The following is a 12,207-nucleotide window of genomic DNA, read 5'->3' as shown; positions in this document are numbered from 1 at the left end:
CATGTTTTTTATTTTTTATTATTATAAAAAATAAGAGATATTTTGCACAAAAGAACGTTTAATATATATATATATATATATATCTATTTTTTTTATATGTAATCACTATAACTTCAAGAAGCAAGTTTTACATGTAAAATTTCATTTCATGCATTGACTTTCTTTGCATTACAGAATCAAATCATATTGTTGTAATTTATTTTGAAAAACTCCTATTAATCTTGGAATGTAATTACCAACTTAAGCACACAAACTAAATTTTTTTGAACTTGTACGACTTCTTCATGTAGATGAATATTGCTTTCAAATATTCATCCTCCCTATAACCCATTTACGAGGTCGATTCTTCGTGATCACCTTGCTATCAATAAAAATAGAATAACTTTAATTCCTTTAAAAAAGAGAAATTAACCCAGAGTTGCTTAACATATTTGGCAGTCCACAACAAAAAAACAGACTTGTGAAGCATTATCGCTCATCATGCACATGAACCTACTATTTGGTACGAAAATCCAAAACAACAGCCCACCGGGCAACAATACGACAACGAGTATGACAACAAACCCAATAAAAAAAAACACAAAAAAATAAAAAAAATAAAACAGAGAGAGTAATAAAAATTCCTGGATCAAAGCCAGGCTGCATGCTAAGGGACCATGAGTAGGCTCGCACTCATTCCTCGAAACCGACAGTCACATAAAGCAGCTTTGCAAACCTAATCTAACGAGATCAGGAGGCTGCAAATTCCATCAGCAAATCAACCCAACGCAAGGCCGCATTGAGGCCGACAGGGAGGTGGTGGAGACAGTCCACTGAAGTCGATAACAGACTCTCCATATCCATCATCCATGCTGCATCTGCTGCAGTCCTGCACCCTGCTTACACTTCAACAGTCATCTGTTGGTTATGAAATTTGCGCAACTCCTGCGATGGTGGTAACGCGAGGGTACGCCCTCAGTTTCAATGCGTGGAAGACTACGCTGTGTCGCTGAACCAAACCCACCCCTGCTTCTGCGCTGGATTATTTGCCTAGTGACCATGTAGGTGACATGCAGGAACAATCGCCGATATAGCAAGCAACAGGTTCTGGAGTTGATTAACCTTGGAGTGCTGCGGCTAATCAAGTTGACTGTGTGTACCGACTACATGGGTGTGAAGGTTTCTTCACAGGTGTTCAACTACTTCGTGGGTTTGCTCGAGGTTCTCATCTTGGCAGTTTTGTTGTGTCTTCACAACTTGCCGGTACGGCTCCAGAATGAAGGAGGTGTATATCGGGAATCAGTCGTGGACTAAGTGGGTGACGTTCAGGCGGCGTTTTGCACACGAGCTCGTGCAGGTTTTTGGTTCGGCTCATTAGTTGCTAAGTATTCTTCGTAGGGGGTTCCTTTGTCTTCAACGCTTCGTTCGGTGCTTTCTGCAAAGAAGCGGAGATTGCGTTCGTATGTGGAGATCGAAGTCAGTTGTTCTACTAGGGTTGCCATGTACTGTCCACTCGCGGTTAACATTAGAAAAGATAGATTTGGAACGAAGGGAAGTGGCCTGCAAGGAACCACTTGAAGTCGAAGCTAGCGCGCTGGATCAAGCTGCAAGGTGCCTTTTTTCTGGACTGAGGTTCGACGACGTCTTGGGTGCAGTACAAGCAAATCCCAGATTTTTATTGGATCATGGTGTCGAATTGCATGGAATACCCGATAGCTCGTCTCACATGGTTGTATGGAACATTGGTCTAAAATTCATGCCAAGGTTTTCAAATAACGCACTTGAGGTTTGTACAGCGCCCAGATTTGAGCATTGAGCTATTTTTGGACGCTACAGTGATATTCAGTATTTTTTTCGGTAGAAAGAAAAGGGGAGACATGAAGAGTCACTCAAAGCAGCTTGTGCAGGAAACAGAATCCTCGGCGGCTGTATGAGGCGTCGGTAACAAACCTTTGAGTCGGTGGCATCGTTTCTGAAAAAGAAAATGGGGACTTGGAATGTGATACTGACATTATTGCCATTGCTACTCGCGGTCGATGCACAAAGTGGGTCTGTGAGTCCGGCTCCAAGTCCGGTCCCTGTCTCGTCAGGATATAATTGCAGCACAGGCATCGCTAAGCTCAAGCCAAAGGAGATAGACCCATGCAGCGGCACGGATGCTTATGCGAAACTCGGTGCATGTTCGGAATACATGAATGGAAATGTGTTTACTCCGTCTGCCAATTGTTGCGTAAGCGTTCAGAGTGTGTGGTCTGAATTGCCAGCATGCTTTTGTAAAGTCACTTTCCAGTCCAAGTTTGCACCTCCCGGACCTGCTCGAGCGCGGGCACGTCCTTTGGTATGTGGTATCAAGGGAGACTTATGCCACGACTGTCCACAGCATTTTGGGGGCCCACCGGATTTGGAATGCGCCGCTAGCATCGCCACACAGTACAAGCTTCCTGAACAAGATGCATGTAATAATACGACTGCATATGCAGACCTTGGATCATGTTCATCATACATGAGTGGTGACGTGTCCATTCCGTCTGCGGAATGTTGTGACAGTGTTCGTCAAGTGTGGAGCGAAGAACCGGCCTGCTTTTGCAAGGTCACATTCTTTTCAAGATTTCAAAGCCCTGCAGCTGCGAGAGCGCGACCTCTGCTGTGTAATATCACCGATGATTTCTGCACCCGTTGCCCTGCACACTTCGTCAAAGTTTCCGCTCGTAAGTGTACAATCAGACTGTCGGCTTGCATCAAATTCGCATTCTTGAAATCATTTTGACGCATTCACGAATGTTACCGATACTTTGGTCATAGACGTGGGACAAGGAGACACTGAACTGTTTCTTTGCCTCTCATCATGTTAGTCTCACGCAAGCTTTAAAGTCTAAACCATATTAATCAAGATTATGCGTGGCACGTAGTCATATCATTGACAACAGCCTGCTTGTTATGCATGGCATTTTTTGTGCTGGCCGTATTGCAGGAGTTAAGAGGAACTACAAGGCGATTGTGGCAGGCATTTCTATTGGCCTTGTGCTTTTGATTGTTGTATGTTGCGGTCTGCTGTGCTGCAGAAAGAGAATCTTCCGCAATTATTACGAGAAAGTAGATTACGCCCAGCAATGCAATGGTAATAACGATTCCTCGCTCGCCATACCACTCTTCATCTTAATCTGATGGGCCCTGCCTAGTCTGTTCTTGAAAGTGCACTGATTATTATACTGCATGCGCAGAAATCCGAAGTATCGAAGGAAAGCCCACAATCTTCCCTTACAGTATTCTTAAGCATGCCACCAACGACTTCAACTCGGAAAGCAAGCTTGGAGAAGGCGGATTCGGCTCGGTCTTTAGGGTGATCGAAATCTTCACCATCCCGCCTGGACTCTACACACTTCTGTGTTTCCTTCTGACAGAATCGCAACCATAATCTCACCGATTCTGCACATGATCCCCATCTTTTATTTTTCGAAGTTGATCATGTTGTTTTCTTTGACTCCTTGCTTCAACATGTACACTCCCTAAATTCGTTGTTGATGACACCAGGGAGTGCTTCCAGATGGTGTGGAGGTGGCGGTCAAGCAGCTCTCAGCGAAGTCTCAGCAAGGAAACGATGAGTTTCTGAACGAAGTGACTCTCATCACTAGCGTCCAACATAGAAATCTCGTGAAGCTAAGGGGATGCTGTCTCAAAGGCAAGGAGCGGCTTCTTGTATACGAGTACTTGGAAAACAAGAGCCTTCACCAAGCCATGTTCGGTGCGTGATATCGTCAAGTTTTCTTTTACCAGTCCAAGCGAATGCCCAACAGCTGTCCGTCTCGTAGATGTCAAATATTCTTCTGTTGTGGAAGAGCTAGATGAACTGTATGGCTCGCGTCAAAGATAGTCTTCGGCAAATTCTCACTCGATCCTGGAGACCTGACTTGCGCATATGAAGACCTCATACCTCACCGCTATACACGTTTATACTCCAGATAAACCACGAATGCAGATGGATTGGCAGACCAGGATGAAAATTATTGATGGCATGGCGCGTGGACTTGCGTACTTGCACGAGGGATGCCACACTCGAATTGTGCACCGTGACATCAAAGCGAGCAACATTCTCTTGGACAGAGACCTGAACCCCAAGATTGCAGACTTCGGGCTGGCTCGCATCTTCTCAGAGAATGACACCCACGTCAGCACTCGTGTTGCTGGCACGGCGTAAGTTTCACCTATCCAGAATCCAGTCAGTGTGCAAAATGTGGACCTATTCTCAATCATAGTTAAGTAGCGGAATGGAGCCTTTCAACAATCAACATTCACTCAGGAATTATTTGACGATGTTTTCTTCCGGACCCAATCAGTTTTAGAGATAGAAATACATTTGTGAAGTGGCTGATAGCAGAGATGGCATCTGATGGGATTCTCAGGGGATATCTAGCGCCGGAGTATGCGATGCGAGGACAGTTAACAGAGAAAGCAGATGTGTTCAGTTATGGTGTGGTCGTACTAGAGCTCATCAGTGGCCGTCCTAACCTTGACCTCCACGTTGCATCACATGCCACGTACTTACTCGACTGGGTATGTGATGTCCTCAAGCTAATGAGTCCCTCAAATGCAAACATCTCCAAGCTGATAGTTTTTGAGTTTAGTCCTGCTGGGACGTAGTCTGGGATGGACACCATTGCTTTGAGCATTCACGATCGAGGACTGATGTGTTGTTGGTGCAGGCATGGGAATTGTACGAGGAGGAGAACCTGATCGATCTTCTAGACGGCGCAGTCACTTGGTCCGAAGACGACAGGGAGGAAGCACTCCGAGTCGTAGAGATGGCTCTCCTGTGTACGCACTCACGCGCTACACTACGGCCCAGCATGACAGCCGTGGTGTCGATGCTGGCGGGAGGGAGCGAACTGATCATTCCCAAGTTTGCGAGGTATGATGTGCGCAATTACAGCGACTTAGACTTCAAATTCTCAGGGACGAAGAGCGACAAACAGATCTCAGGGTCCACGGTTCGATCTAACAACTCTCACGGTGAAGTTTCAGCCTGTAGCACTAACAATAGTGGTGTTGTCAGTTGTCTTGAGCCTCGGTAAAGATCGTGGGCACGCGCATGAAAATGGAACTATTCTGTGTATTCAGTCCCCAAATTTTGAATTGAACTGCTCATCATTCTCACCCCACAGGTCATGTCCTGTGGCGTATAAATTCTGCAAGCTAGACGTTGAATTCAGTTACATGCCAGTGAACTCCATTCTCTGGTCAAGTCACTGGAGTAGGTGGTATTATGCCACGAATGTCTTCTGAGTTGAGTAGAGCAGCCTTCGTTGTCTGCCGCCATAGGCACATATCTAAAAGAATGAACTGGATTCAGCTTCGGACAGTATCCCGAAGACTTCAGCAACCTCAAGTTGGTTCTCATACAAAAATGGTCATGGTCTAAGTGGTAGGGATTGGCAAGTCAGTGATTGGCACGCCAGTGGAAGACTAATGAAGGCGAATAGGTTTCCTGCATGAGAGTATGAGGGCAAGTTCTTGGATTGGCAATGAGGCTTTGAGCAGTGAAGCAAATTTAACAAAAATTCAATTAAATTATTTAAAAAAAAATTGTTTTACTATTTGTACTATTTTTTTTAATAGGCATGATAAATAATATTATTTAAATTAATAGTCAACATACTATGTTAGTTTATGGGGGTCATTATCCACTCTGTAGCATGATAAAGTAGCTATCTTAGTAGTAACAGGCTCTAAAAAGCCCTTCCACGAAGACTTTCAAATCCTTATAACTTTTAGTCCAGAATAATCAGGCCATGTTTTAAAATATGTCAAATAGACCAATATATGACATTTCCTTTTCAAAACGTTTTCAAGAAATAAATATCTTAGTGCTTCTTCAGTAGGACCTTCAATCAACAAGTTTTTAAAAGTTTTTTTTTTTTTTTTTTTTTTTTTTTTATACTTCTTGCTTGATTCTTAAGACTAATTTCTATTAGATATTTTCTACATAAATTTCACTTCTTAGAAACTCATTTATAATAGTTAGTAGGTTGGAGAAGCTTAATAAAAGTAATTTTAGTTATTAATAAAGTTAATAAGATATTTATTTGATTTAGATTGTAATAGTAGTTATACAATAATTATCAAGGTATAGAAGAATATTCTTAATTTGATAGTATAATCTTAAAAACAATAAAATATTTATTAAAATTAATAAAAAATATTTTAACAATAATTTAAAAATACTTCTTTAAAATTTAATAAAAATAAATATACCTACTTGATAAGATTTTTCTATAGAATTGAAGTAAGATTTGAATTTTTTTACCAAGTTTTAAACTAATATAGTATCTTTTTAATATCATAATAAATTCAAATGTACCAAAATATTACATTTATTATAAAAAAACTAATATAACCAAAAACTAGTAGAAAATTGAATATATTAGTTTTTCATATGTATTTACTAATATCTTGAAAAGAATTTTCTTAAACAAAGATACAATTTGATCCCATCTATCTAATATAATATCCCTTCGCAAGCTTTGATAGCAATAAATATTATCAAAAAAGAAGCTTTTTATTTTTTTTATAAATAATATTTTTTTAAATGTTACAAAATATGTCATCTTAGTAAAATAATCTATTATAACAAATACAAAGTCATAAGAGCTTGAGATCAAAAGATTGGTGATAAAATCTATAGAAAAAATTGACCATAGGTGTTTTGATATAGGTAGTAGTTAAAAAATGCATAAGACTAATGATAAGGAATTTTTGATCTTGAACAAATATCATATTATTGTTTAAAGTCTTTAATTGCCTCCTATATTTGAAATTATTATAAATTTTTTAATATTAATTTTAAGGCCTTTTGTATCCAAAATATCTTATAGTAGTGAAATTACAATAAGCTTAGAGAACATGTAATTGTACTTCATTTTTTGGAAAATATAAGCATCTCTTGAAATAGAAAATATTTCTTCTTAAATTAAAATTTAGAAGTATGACATTTAAAAGAATTGTTCTTAATATCATGTATAAGAGGATCTAAGGACATATTTAATTGAATTGGATCAAAAAACATTAAATCAATAATAAATATTGATTTTATTCTTCACACATGAAATTGATTTAGCTTCAAATTAATTTTTTTATTATTAATTAAAAATAATATTTTTCTTTTTTTGGTATAAGATAGAATTGTAATTAATCAATCTATGATAGATTGAATTTTTTTCAAGATCTATTAAAAGATTATTATTTGAGAAGATATATTATAAGAAGTCAACTTGAGTTATATAAAATATATATATATATATATATATATATTTTATCTTGGCATATAATTCTATATCTCCAAATTTTTGTAATAAATAACATTTGTGGAGTTCATGGTCTTTTTTGTTCTTAGAGTAGATTAAAATGTTGTTAAGATAAAAAAAAATAAAAAATAAAAAATAAAAAAATGACCAAATCATCAAATTATTTTTTTTAAAAAACATCATCATTAGATGCTAAAATAAATTTAGTATATTTGTGATTCCAAAAGGCATGACATTATATTCAAAATGATGTTACTTAGTTCAAAATGCAACCTTCTATTCATTTCTTTTTTTTTAATGTATACCAAGTTATATTATCTTTGTAGATCTATTTTAGTACAAATATTTATTTGATTTAATTGATCAAGAAGTCTTGATATTAAAAATAGAAGGTATCTATTCTTGATGATAATTTTATTAAGTCTTTGATAATTCATGTACATTAGTAAAAATCTATTTTCTTTCTTCACAAACAAGATAGATATTGTTTTTAGAAATTTTGAATGGAATATAAAGTTCTTAGCTAAGTTTTTATTAATATATTTTTTGAATGAAGCTAACTTATTCTTTGATAAATTACAAATTAATGTCACAAATATACATAGATATTCTAGTAAATATCTATATGATTAGGTAGAAATAGATAAAAGTAGATAAAAGTAAGTTAATTTCATAATACCTTCATAGATGTAGCTTTGACTTTACATGTATTTATAGTTGATTGATAGATTAGAAACTTAGTTAACAAGTTAATCATATATTAGTAGCTTACAAAATAAGCTAACTATGTGGCATCTATATAGAAAACTTTCCTCACAAGTTAAGATACGTGTCTTGCAAAGTCAACATGTTTTGGAGGTTTTATAAGATATTGCCACATAGCTCCTAGTTAAGAGTATATATAGAGGTAAGAGTGAAGCCTTCTTCACTCTTGTCAACATCTTTTTAGTCCTTAGTCTTATTTCAAGACTTTCTAATCTTTTTATTTTTAGAAATAGTCATTCTAATTTAATATTATATCATCTTTGTATGACTTTCTAGTTCTTTTCAATAACTTAAGAGTGTATTGAGGATTTTCTTTCTTCAAGATTCATATCCTTGAAAGTTTGACAAGAGTTCTAATTTATTATTTGTATCTTGTATTAGAAGACACTGGATTACTTCATTTTTATTATTGTATTTTGAAGGTTGCGGAGTATCCGCCTTTAAGCAAATAATATTATTTTTTAATATCGATCTTTTCCTTAAAGAGAGTAGATTATCTCTCTTTGTAGAAATTTTCATTAGAGGTTGCAAATTACCTTCTTCTAATTTAATTTTTTGAATTTGTTTGAGTTGTCTATGGAAGAAAAGATTATCGATGCTAGTCTCAATGGAAGTGAGGATAGATTTGCAACCATTGTAGATCTTCATGAGCTTATCAACACTCTAAGAGTGAAAATCTCATGTATTTTTATTGTGAATCATGGAGGTACTTTACCTACACCTATAGAAGAAGTTTAGAGTCTACCGCAAGAAATTGTATAATTGAAGGAAGCAAATAGATCAACCTCACAACCAAATCCAAATCACTTTCTTGACCAAGCTCTTATTTTTATGGCAAGACTTACGGTCAGCCACCATATATGCTATTGAATTTCAAAACTTGTCTTGTAATATGGATTAAAATGACAACGCTCTTATCAATCAATTTTGATATAAGTTGAAGGATAATGTCAAAGATTTGTTATTGACAATGAGAAAAGGAAAAATCTTTCAAACAATTTATTCTTTAAGCTATTACATGTAACAATTAATTATTTCAAAGACATCAAGAACAAATATTTGGTTAAAGATGAATTAATCAAATAATGATAGTAACTCCCAAGTTTTCAAAAACTTATTCATAGAGGCCAAAATCAATGCAAATTAATATGATATGTTTTAAATCCCTCACAAATTAGGAAAACACTTGATAATGTCAAAAAGACTTGCATATATTATAGAGAAGCTAAACGCATTGTTCAACATTGTCTAACAAAACAACCCAATTATAAAATGAAAAGCATGGTTGCCAAAAAGCATGAGGTATCAAAAAATGAATTATTTTAGCTAGAATAGAGACCGTTGTCATGATGTAACACAACTAATAGGTGAAAAAGTGTGAAAATTATTATAATGTAGGAGATCTTAGTTCAAAGTATTAGAGCAAATTATCTTAGAAATATAGTTAATAGTCAAAAGGGTAGTAAAATTAAAAGGTACCAATGCTGCCTTTTTAGAAAGGTGACGTCTACTTACTTTGTAGGACCATAAATAAGGTAAATCAAAGTAGATTGGAAAAATAAATAATATAGGTATCTTTAAAAAGAAATTAAGAGTAAATTCTAGCAAAATTTATTTAGAAAAACTAGATATTGATACCCAAAAAGGATTGATTATGAACCAAGATTGAAATCAAATCCTAAGGCATAAAATCGAGTCTCGACAATGATTTTGGGATTCTTTTGGTAGATTGAAGAGTGGAATTTGATAGCAAACTAGATAAGGTTTCTATAAGCATTAGTTTTGGAAAATTTGGATTTGTTATGACTTTGTAAGAGCTTTACAAAGTCAAGTTTGTTTTCGGATGACTTAGATTTTGTGAAATAAAATAGGATTGACGTTCCTAGTGATTTCAAGAGTTTTATAATAGATCTATTAGTAAAATTCTGTGTATAAATGGTTATAATTGTGCTTAGTATGTATTGTAAATCTTAGCTCGATCTAACAATTGAATTGAGGATTATTGAAGGTTTAAGTGGATCAAGGACTTAGAAAGTAGAATTTTAGGTCTAGTGAGGGTTTTTTAAGATTTCTTGCAATCTACTAGTTGGATTGGAGTAAAATTTTTATATAAGGATATTAGACTTATTTTTCTATATATATAAGAATTTTAAATTCAATCGAATAGTGAAAAAGAGAGATATTGGCTCTGAGAGATTGGCATCAAGGTCAAAGAAGGAGGCTAGCCAATATCCATGCACGTTTTTGAGGCTATCGTCTATTTGGTAATTTCAATCCTTTTCAAATTTTTTATACTTGTTGTCAACTTAATTTTTAAAAAGCAGGCAAATTTTGAATTAAGATCAATGGTTCATTCATTAGTAATTGAGGTATAAAACTATTGTAGGAATTATTAGAATTTGATTTAGAATTTAGGATTTAGTTTAGGATTTGGTTAAGGTTTGATTTAAGATTAGGATTTGATATAGGATTTAGGATTTGATTAAGGTTTGATTTAGGATTACAATTTTGTTAGGATTTAGAGTTTGGTTAAGATTTAATTTAGGGTTAAGATTTAGAGTTTGGTTAAGATTTAATTTAGGGTTAAGATTTAGAGTTTGGTTAGGATTTAATTTAGGGTTAGGATTTGATTAGGATTAGATTTAGGATTGGTTAGGATTTGATTTAGGATAAGATTTTAGTTAAGATTTGATTTAGGATTAGGATTTGGTTTAGTATTTAGAAATTGATTAGAATTTGATTTAGCATTAGGATTTGGTTAGGATTTGGTTTAAGGTTTAGGATTTGGTTTAGAGTTGGTTAGGATTTGATTTAGGACTTAGGATTTGCTTAGGATTTGATTTAGGATTTAGAATTTGAATTAAGATTTAAGGTTTGATTAGAATTTGGTTAGGATTTGATTTAGGATTTATTGAGAAAAGAACACTATAAGCATAACACAAGTAAGTAGAAATCAGCAAGGTTGCACATAAGAGAAGTGTGGAATGAGGTGGTTCTCTCTTCCAACTCTCGTTACTTATAGGTGGTGGTTGCTGCCCTAAAAGGACTTCTTCCACCATTTGACTTTTACACATATGCTCCTTGGATCCTTTGACTCATATCACAAGGGTATCCAAGGATCCTAGGATCCTATGGCATCTTACATACCACGAGGGTATCCTATGCCATATACTAATTACTCTTACCTAGTTCTTTGGATATTCCTTAGGACACACTTTATCCTCTTGACTTTGACTCTTTGTCCTTGACTGCATCCTATGTCCATAAGATGCTTTTTCTATATGCCAAGAGTCAAGCCTTTGACCATTAGCAACTTATCTAAGATAATATCCTTTACGAGGTAACTTATTTTACTTTAACTATTATCTATTCATCTTTATCTTTTACCTCAACACTCCCACTTTGCTAATTGTCAAAGCCCTTCAAACCTAATACCTTTGTCAACATATGATATCTATCTTTGACCAATGCCTTTGTTAACAAATCAGCAAGCATATCTTCTGTTGCACAATACTTCAAGTCAATCACTCCTATTTCAATCTTCTCTCTTATAAAGTGATGTTGAATGTCAATGTATTTGATTCTTAAATGATGCTTTGGATTCTTTGCAAAAACAAGGCATCCTTGATTGTCACAATTCAATGGAGTTGCTTCCAATTACACAAGTCCAATGTCCTCCAAAACTTACCTTAACCATGTTGCTTCCATTGCACCCTAGCTTGCTGCCATGTACTCCGCCTCCATTGTGGACCTTGCAATTGTAGGTTGCCTCTTGTAATTCCATGAAATTGCTCCCACTCCAACAAAGAATACATAGCCCGTTGTTGATCGCCTATCATTTGCAACTCCAACCCAATCCGCATCACAATAACCATGCAAAGCAATACTTTCACCTCCAAGGTACAATTTGAAGTCCAAAGTGCCTTTCAAGTACCTCATGATCCTCTTGATGGTTGCCCAATGAATTGGTCCTGCTTTTGACATGTGTTGACTTACGACACTCACCGCATAAGCAAGATCTACCCTTGTGCCAACCATTGCATACATGAGTGACCCAACTACTGCCTTGTATAGAACACCTTGCATTTGGCCTTCAACTTGTGCAAACTCTTCATCCGTGAGCTTCATCAACTTCAAATTGGACTCCAAAGGTGTTCCAATAGGC

General features: G+C 35.7%; 1 protein-coding gene across 2 annotated transcripts; it reads left to right on the top strand.

Moving 5' to 3' along the window:
- Positions 1-745: 745 nt before the first annotated feature.
- LOC112274434 (G-type lectin S-receptor-like serine/threonine-protein kinase At1g11330) lies at positions 746-5,567 on the top strand. Of its 2 annotated transcripts, none has more exons than XM_024503939.3 (8): positions 746-1,765; positions 1,887-2,687; positions 2,951-3,097; positions 3,201-3,319; positions 3,511-3,721; positions 3,939-4,170; positions 4,380-4,530; positions 4,680-5,567. In XM_024503939.3, the coding sequence occupies exons 2-8, from the start codon at positions 1,964-1,966 to the stop codon at positions 5,046-5,048; spliced, it is 1,953 nt and encodes a 650-aa protein (XP_024359707.1). In that variant the 5' UTR covers positions 746-1,765; positions 1,887-1,963; the 3' UTR covers positions 5,049-5,567. The 2 variants fall into 2 exon arrangements, with proteins under 2 accessions (XP_024359707.1, XP_024359708.1); XM_024503940.3 differs by having other exon boundaries at positions 950-1,765; positions 1,878-2,687.
- Positions 5,568-12,207: the final 6,640 nt, after the last annotated feature.

The sequence above is a fragment of the Physcomitrium patens genome, chromosome 21, assembly GCF_059467195.1.
Source record: "Physcomitrium patens ecotype Gransden chromosome 21, ASM5946719v1, whole genome shotgun sequence".
In the NCBI taxonomy this organism is placed as follows: domain Eukaryota; kingdom Viridiplantae; phylum Streptophyta; class Bryopsida; order Funariales; family Funariaceae; genus Physcomitrium; species Physcomitrium patens.
Note: the sequence above shows the minus strand (reverse complement) of the source record. Positions and strands in the feature narration are given on the sequence as shown.

Bases quoted from the DNA above. Each gene is read 5' to 3' on its own strand.
- LOC112274434 (XM_024503939.3), top strand. From the start codon at position 1,964: ATGGGGACTTGGAATGTGATACTGACATTATTGCCATTGCTACTCGCG. The intron at 3,320-3,510 runs GTGATCGAAATC...TGATGACACCAG, and splicing joins GATTCGGCTCGGTCTTTAGG to GGAGTGCTTCCAGATGGTGT. The intron at 3,722-3,938 runs GTGCGTGATATC...TTTATACTCCAG, and splicing joins CCTTCACCAAGCCATGTTCG to ATAAACCACGAATGCAGATG.